An 8919-nucleotide genomic window follows, 5' to 3' on the forward strand; every position below is an offset into this window, starting at 1 on the left:
TCAGTAAGCGTTCTCCACAGCAGTAACAGCCTCTTCGCAAAGTGGGTCCAGTTTTCCATCTCCACCTACAGAGAAAAGGCATTAATAGGTTTTCAGACGATGACTCTGCTTTAACGTCACACAGTGACATCACATTGACGTAACACGTAGTCTCCGCTTTCGGTCGAAGGTCAAAGCTAACCAAACTCACCAAACTCCAGCTGCTTTACATTACAGCTGAAGACGATCTCCCCGTTGACTACGAGCTCCACCATGTTCCACTCGCGCGTGTTTTCCAAGACGCATTGGTGCCCGCGCGATCCCAGAGCGGCTGCAGACATATTGAACGGACACTGTTTGAACTCACCTAAAACAGTCAAGGCAGACACAACATGCTGGTATCCTTATTGGACTAGCAAAGAAACATACCCAGAAGACCCTGAAGGCGGAAGGTCCTGTGTTCTACGACTCCATTGGATTCATATGGTCCATGGAAAAGAGTCACCCGCGCGTTTTTCGGCATTGTTTGTTGTTGTCACCTCACCTGGGTTACTGTTGCACACTATGCACCTGTTGCAAACATTACCTCTCTGGAATCTGTCCAAGGATTTCTTTGCTCCTCTTGTTAAAAGACACAAAACCTGTATTCAACTTTAAAATATTGTTTTTTTTTAAGGCTATGTGATCTAATAGTTCTTTATTAGAACACTACATTACATGTATCTAGTTACGATAAATCAAATATCAACATGATTATAAGTCAATATACTGTAAGATTTAAGACTCCGACTTTTTTTGCACATAAGAAAGTTTTTATTATAACCATGTATCACAAATAAGACATAAAATGACTTACTATGCTGGTTATATTTAAAATAACTTTTTTTTGTCATAATTCCAAGGCTTTTGGTTAATACTGACACATTTGCAGATGTTGCAGATCAATGTGCATTGTCCAAATGTAAAAATAAATAAATAATTTAAGAAAACTTGCTAAAAATGAATTATATAGTTATGATCAAATGGACATCCTGATTCCATAATACAACTGGTCCATACATTCAGAGCAGTTGCTGGCATGCTCAGTGTATAACTTAATGTGGCGGATATGTGTTTTAATAAAGCAGAATCAGAGTAGATTATTTAAAACTCAAACATGGTATTGATATGCATCTACTCTGTGAACATTAAAATGAATACAAGCCTTAAGGTGTCTTTCTTTTAATCTTCAACAGTACTTCATAAATACAATTAGTCATTAACACAGTGATCACCTCTGGTTAGTAAGTTTGATATACTTACTTTTTATACTTACATTTACACATTGTAACATTAAATTATATCATACAAAAATAAATAACTTAATTGATATATTATTTTCATAAATGTACAAATAAACATTTTTTATCACACTTAACATTCTTTGATAAGCTAAACAGCGCCCCGTTAAAATCTTTGCCAGTTGCTTTTTCCAGCACATGGAATACAGAACTCAGCATCTAGTGATTTTATAAAAGGATACTTTTGTTTTTAAATAGACATGTAATTATTAGCACATGTATTGTTGGTACATTAGACACAATTTATAGACTACACAAATAGAAATTGCATAGAAGATTCTAGTTTAAACAAGTTACCATAATCTTCAGAAAATCATTAGATAGCAGCATGCTATTTGCAAGTTGACATATAGTGAGATGATCAGTAATTCATCAGAACTCACAAACTACTTTTGCTCGACACCAAAAAATATATTTACTCTTTTCTTTGGCTGATTCATCTCAGTTTAGTGCAAAACAACAATCAAAAGCTCAGCTTGATTTCTTTTTTTTTAACCTACACATTTTGACGGAAGTTTCTTGATTTTTTTGTATGTGACAACAGAAAATTTCCTCTATAATAACCAAACACCTCTAATATTCTCTAAGTAAATTACCATCAGCATGTCATACATTTTACAGTATACTACACACAGCTTTACGTAACATTTTGTTTCACAGTTACAGTGCATATTTTGTGAATGACAGCAGGAATACATTGTGACAGCACAAATATACACTTAAAATCACATCACCACTATTTTCACTGGCACTGACAGTTCTCTATGATTTTTTTCCGTTCTTCAAAGCTTGTGCCTCTTCCTGTGATGAAGTCTGGGTTTGAGCCTCCACTTTAGTCTGGTCTGGTGTCTTCAGCAGAATCTGCGGCAGTGTTTGCTGATTCTTGGTCAGGTCAGTTGGTCTCTGAGGTGTTTTGTTTTTCCAGTTTGTGTCTGTCTGCGTGTGCGTCTCAAGGGTCTGACCCTGTCTTTGCTGTGCTGGATTGGAGCCGAAGTTACATCTATTGCAGAGATCCCTCATGTCCAGGAGTCCCTGCGCCAGACTCTTGACAAATTCTGCTGAACATGTCTGCGAGCTCTCGCGGAAACTGGACACTGAGAAGATAATGTGTTCTGATTGGGGGTTGTAGCACGCTCCATATCCGTTTGGAACCACCGGCCCGTAGCTGCAGAACATCTCAACAGTAGTAGGAACCTGAGGGAAGACCAAATCCTTCAGTACTGAACTAATAGCAGTTTAACTAGTGTGTTCAAATACTGCTTTTAGGCCATATATTAAAGAGGTACGCCTGCACTTTAGTAAGAAATGAATGATCAAAGCTAAAGCAGCTGAGGCCGAGATACCCTGAAATACCCCCGAGAAAATGTTGGCTTCTACACTTCCCATTATGCAACTCAGCCGTTTCTTTCATTTAGAGCTGCAACGATTAATCGATTAAAAGAAAATTAATTGCCAAATATTTTGTTAATTGATTTGTCGTTTTAAGTCATATTTCAAGCAAATATGCAACAAATTTGATTCCAGGTTTTCAAATGAAGATGATTGAAGAGGTTTTTCTTGTTCTTACATTATAGAATATCTTTTGTGTTCTGAACTTTTGGTCCAATACAACAAAACATTAATTGAAAGATAAAAGTAGAATAGGAGTAGAAAGGACATTGGACTGTTTTCTTTTTGGCATTTTATTAGATAAAAAAAACAAAACAAGGCAATTGTTGTTCATTGTTTTGGTGACAACAAACGTCAGTGGGGCAGTAAAGTATAGCTGTAGCTCACTGGGAAGAGACCGGACACAGCTCCAGAGAGATGGCTAGCTAGTTAGCTATGTAGCTTGTCCTTGTCAGTAACGAGGCGGAGGGACAGTTAGACCCAGCGCTGCCACTGGCCAGAAGTCTGCTGTACGGCCCCCTTTTCTGCAACCAGTGTAGCATTGAAGCATGACGGAATTAGCAAATTAGCCAGCTGTCCGCTAGTTAGCTGGCCAGCTAGTTAATTCCACCATGCTGAAATGCTACACGGGTTACAGAAAAATTAGCTAAGTTGTCACATATGGCGATATTTCCTACACCGTGACAAGACAAGAGTGTGGATGAAGTTGTTCAATTTTACTCATTGTCTCTACTCTATATGCTTTGAAACATTATAACTGCACCGCTCATTTTATTCATACTGCAAAATCTCACCTCAGTGAGTACGCAACGTCCCGTAAGTTAGTGTAGTTTATGTTATATGTTATATTTTCAGACTTTAGAAAGCTTGTTGCAGCGCCACAGAGGACAATAGACCACTGCTGTCACAGGCTGAGCAGTACTCCTTGTAGTGAGTAAACTGAACTTCAAGTGTAAAATCGGTTGATACTTCTGATTTAAATATAGTTTCAGTCTAATGTTTTAAAAATCAGATGACAATACCTGACTTGTAGAGAGAATGAACTGATTACTGATGAGATGAGCTTCGTCTTTGAATATTTCTGGCTTCTCCATGTTCAGTTCATGTGCAATTTCACGTAGTCCTAGTAAGTGATTATCTATTGCCATCCCTGTAATAGCCTGAAAATGAGAATGAATACATATGTTATTGTGTTTTCTTTGGCAAGTAAAGTCAATGTTGTCATTGAAATCTGTTTGAGGTTAGGCAATAGTCACCAGAATAGTATATTTTGTTTGCGCGGCTATGGCACTTCGTAACATCTCCTTCTTCTCCGTATCCTGGAGATGTAAACAAAAAAGAGTCAATTACTAGATTATTAAATCCCTTTACTTACAGTAAACATAGTTATCATGGCGAAGTTCATCAACAGACTGAAGTAGAACATCGAAACACACTCTCAAAGGCAAAGACAACTGCTAATCTCATTTAAATTATGAGACAGTATGTATCTTACGTTTGTGCTCAGTTTCCCATCAGTCATTGCTTTGACAAAGGCCAGAGCTTCTGGTGTGGCTGAGCGGATGTTGTCGACCCTGCCCTCATGAAAACGCCGAATAGAAGCACTCTCATAGGTTGACACCGGTCTGCCGTGACATCTGACACAAAGACAAAGCCTTGTAGCTTGGTGCTCTGGGTTAATGTGACGTATGAGAATCAGTCCTGTTGTAATCATCTCTTTCTTACCGGTAGTAGGCTAACTGAAGAGCAACCTGGATGTAGGCATCGGGACTCATTTTCTGCTTCTTGATGAACTCTTTCCCGTAATCGAAGAATTTGTGGACATTCATGTCCAGATTTTTCACCTGTCTGGGCAAATAAGGATACATCCTGCTGCAGTGCAAGCTGAAAGCATCTACTCATACATTTGATTTCACAGAAACTAGAGTAAACACACACCTCTGTAGTTTGTCAGCAGAAGAGGCGAGGAGTTTGTGAATCTCTGGAGTACATTTCCAGCGGAGCCTGCGTGGTGCAGGCAGCTCGCTCACACTTGCCGCCCTGACCAGCTTTGATGGGCTTCCAATCCTAATTTCACATGAGAATATTATATCAATTGGCATGTTTTTTTTAGCATGGTCTTATTTGGATTTTCTAATCATATCACACACACATTCTACATTTAATTTCTTACATGTATTTGAGCAGATATTCTGTGCACTGCACGAGGACAATTCCTTCAAATGGGGAGTGTTCACACACAACTCCGCAGCAGCCGTCAGCTCCTACAACAAACTGACGCAGTCATGCTTTTGTCAGTGGTATTTTCTCATTGAACCAAACTGCAATGCTTGATTATCTAAGATTCAGTTAATTTGCAGTGAAGAAATAATTTAAAAAGAAAGCCAATTCATTCGAGACATTTGAATTCTTCATCAAAACATCTCCATCAAAGTTCATGCTAATGACATCGGGCTGATGGCTTGTAATCAAATGGAGACGTCTCTATCAGGATTTCTTTGAATGTAAATTATTAATTTGGCATGAGATTGGCTAATTACATTCACTGGCACTGTGATAGGAACATGAATATGTTCAGTTATGTCATTTTCATCAATAATTAAGGAGATCTTTACATACATTCCTTTCCTCGCTTCATTCTCTTTTTCTGTAGCTGTTTAACAAGTTCTTTAAAACATTAAGGGACAGTGTGCAACATGCTAAGGAGGCCAACATTAAAAGTAGCCTTACTAGCTCACTGTGCTCACTAACCTGCATTGGCTTGTCGTACCAGCGGTTGCCCCCATTCTTGGCCACTCCTCCACCGTGCAGCATCAACATGGCTCTTGTTGTGTCATTTAGCCCCAGCCCACTGGCGTCATCCAGACAGACCAGACACAGACAACGTTCAATCATGTCCAGAGAGTCCCTGTTAGTAGACTCTAGAGCATATATACGGGGAAAAAAAGTCAATTTGTTGGGGCAAATAGACTTGGAAACACTGAGATCCACCTGACTTAAGAGAGTTTCATACCTCTCATTAGCACACTGCGAGACTCTGCCCACTCTGTCCGTCCATCTGAAGTGAGGAGCCCAATAGGTGGGAGCTGCTCTTCTTCGCTGTCAGCCATCCTGGCGACCTTCTCCAGCTGAGTCAGCAGGTCTCTTTCATTCAGTCGGCGGAAGTTGATAACCACATCCATCACAAAGAACTGGACAGAGGTTCAGGTTGGACAGTAGATGTTTCAGTGCACTCGTCCCTCAGGTCTTACTTTTAATACTAGCTGGGAATATACAATGCAGGCTGAAGCACACAGGAGAATTGTTTCTGATATCTGGTAGGATGTGCATGTCGAAGGGCAGCAGAGACTTAAAGGATAATTCAGTTTTATTACGATTAGTAATTGTTAAACTTTGATAAACTTGTCTATGAAAACTTTGGATTTGTTTTTCATTGTGTCTGACCTGGTTTTTACAAGCCACAATGATGTGTTCAGGCTCTGGCATCACGCTACTCTCCTGGGCCACCAGTATGTCCCTCTCAGGCCCCGGTAGGCGGTAGGAAGTGAAGAGGCGATAGTACTGCTCCATGCAAAGAGGAGTTCCAGCCAACTGGCCCCGAGCACAGTCCACAGGCAGGGCACGTCTACACACAGACATACATTACTTTGTCAGGCCTTTCAGTTACACATGAATCATATGTAATAAATGATTCTGTTGTGATTGAATCTCCCAAGTTCATTTGTCCTCTCATTGTAAAATAACTTACGAATCAAGAAGAGTCTTGTACTCCAAAGCCCCAGAAATTAAGTGAGCAGCAAACCTAGGAAAGAAAAACTTTTAAATTGTAAAATACTTCCCAAAACACACACACGCATGTTGTACTTGGTCTCTCCTTCTCATGCTCTCTGTGCTCTTTGCTAATGTTTCCCTGCATTTAGCCTTGTTTTTGTGTAGCTGTATTACACTTAACAGTATAAATGCTATATGTAAATCATCTGGTTAAAGAGCCAGTCTCAGATCAATGCCACGTTAACCAAACCACAGCCTTCATTGTCTGTTAACCTTGCCACCATTAGCCTGGCCTGGCCTGGCCTGGCCTGGCAGCCCTCAAGGTGTTCTGGGTAATGACCCTATCTGTCAATGTATAGCACGGAAGTGTTCAATTTGCAATAATCGATCAAAGCCGGTCTCATTTCTCTTGTCTTTGATAAACAAAAATGGCCTGTCAAGTGGTACATTTTTGATTTTTATAATGCATGGCAATTTCAGCTTCCTCCATCAAAGTTTCTGTTGTCGAGGATGGCTAACAAGGGACACAACTGGGTGACAATGCACTTCTGTGATCTGTCCTGAGGTTTCCCTCATGACTCATTTGTCTCATTTTGTGCAGTGTCTCACACCTTAAAGAGTCCATGGGAGCCTTGAAGTGCTGCTGTGGGAAGACCATCACAGGACTGGAGTTGACGGGCAGAGCCTGTCTGTTGTTCAGGTACATTTCATTCAGCCAGTAGTCGTACACCTACAGTCGGACATAGAGGGATTCGATCAAAGGCACTATCTCAAATTAATAGTGATTTAATAATGGATAAAGGGGGAGAAATACAACACTGTACGTGGCGGTTTAATATTGATTTTACACAAACTGACTCTGCAAGTCAGTTCATGTTTTCCTAATCTGTGAAGGGTTTGTTTACATCAGTAATATTTGTAAACAATGTTGTAAAACAGACACATAATTGTATTTATAGTCACACAAAATGCAGTTTATTTGTGCTCAATGTTAACATTAAAGATCAAATACATTTCATTATAATGCTTAGCGTGACTAGTTGAAAACAATTTGTTTGAAATGACTTGCACGCATCTTTATTGTGTGTTTATGACCAGATGATTTTATTTACCCAGTTTGCCTTGTTGTCCCTCCTCTCCATGAGTTTGCTCTGTAGTAGCTCCCCCACTCCTCCAGGTGCTCCAAACTGCTGCACCACATGTTGGGTCTTGTTGAACTGTTCCTCTGTGAGCAGGTGCTTCATAGCCCTCAGGTACATGTCCAGTGTGTCTTTCAGAGCGGGGAGCGGCAGCTTAGGAAGACCCTGAGCGATGTGGGACATGCAAAACTTCAGAGTGTCCTCTGCCACATGCAATTTTTTTATTTGTTTTATATATATTAATTCAGCTGCTTGCCAAAGTTGTAAATTGTTCACTTGACTCAGAAAAAGAGAATATTTAATTAAAGTACCAAAGCACATGAATTATTCTCATAAAATAGAAAAGTCAATTTGATGTCTAATTCTTATTAGTGTTCTTTAATGTAATTATATATTATACGTTACTATTTGTTTGTAAAACATTCATCTCATGCATATTCCAGTGAAATAGACTCGCTATCCATATATAGATGTAAGTAAAGTATATATTTACATCTCTGCCTCCTAAACCTTTGGAGGGCTCTTGGTCCAGAACTGGCATGTTGGCGGTGCAGAGGGGCAGCCTTTGAGACAGACTGTGTCCACAAATAAAATGTTATCAGTATCAAGATCATGCAAGTCACTTTATATTAGACGGTCTAACTAAGAGCAGTTGTCTTTAGACGTTGCACTACTGTGGGAATATTTCAGACAAAAGTACAATGCTACTCAATAAATAAAATGTATCACTATCACAATAAAAGAATGCACACTTTGGAAGATGTTTGCATATTTTTCAAAATTGTCATAAATAGCACTAATAGGCTACATTTAACACATTTGAATAAACCCTCACTTAAAAATAGAAATGTTTTACTCACCAGAAGGAAAAGAACAATCACTCGTCCTGGGGCTCAAACAAGGAGTTTAGGTTTATCCGTTTAGACTTGAATCCATTTCTGGCGAAATTTCTTTTAAATTTCACTACCTTGATTCTTTGATTTTCAGCATCTTTCAATCTCCAACATGGAAAGAGCGCATCTCCCTCGCTGGCTCAGGAGAGATGCTGAGAGGGTACCTCACTCTCTTGGCTGCCAGGCTCCTCCCAGAAGTCCTGCTATTCGCCGAGAAGTTTATTTGGCACTTTACATCTTCACGCCACCTTATTGAACGCCTCAGATGCTCACACGCTGTGCCGACGAACACTTAGGATGTATTTTGCATGAACTTTCTCTTTTGCTTTGTGGATTCTCAACACTTTCAGTCCAGTTTGCGCGCATTGATTCCACCGAACTGCATTTGACTGATTTAAATGACGTTTA

At 39.6% G+C, this 8919-nt stretch overlaps 2 protein-coding genes across 2 annotated transcripts; both read right to left on the reverse strand.

Moving 5' to 3' along the window:
- Positions 1-502, reverse strand: cUnh10orf53 (chromosome Un C10orf53 homolog; the record flags this gene model as incomplete). Its single annotated transcript, XM_079169320.1, has 3 exons — positions 1-65; positions 191-310; positions 409-502. 3 exons carry the CDS (start codon positions 500-502, stop codon positions 1-3), a joined length of 279 nt encoding a protein of 92 aa, XP_079025446.1.
- A 1579-nt stretch (positions 503-2081) lies between these two features.
- Positions 2082-8159, reverse strand: chata (choline O-acetyltransferase a; the record flags this gene model as incomplete). Its single annotated transcript, XM_079169479.1, has 14 exons — positions 2082-2513; positions 3731-3868; positions 3965-4027; positions 4204-4345; positions 4434-4552; positions 4643-4775; positions 4882-4982; positions 5460-5629; positions 5722-5899; positions 6153-6333; positions 6457-6510; positions 7091-7209; positions 7592-7783; positions 8112-8159. 14 exons carry the CDS (start codon positions 8157-8159, stop codon positions 2082-2084), a joined length of 2070 nt encoding a protein of 689 aa, XP_079025605.1.
- Between the last annotated feature and the right edge of the window lie 760 nt (positions 8160-8919).

The sequence above is a fragment of the Pholis gunnellus genome (genome assembly GCF_910591455.1).
Source record: "Pholis gunnellus genome assembly, chromosome: 11".
Lineage (NCBI taxonomy): Eukaryota > Metazoa > Chordata > Actinopteri > Perciformes > Pholidae > Pholis > Pholis gunnellus.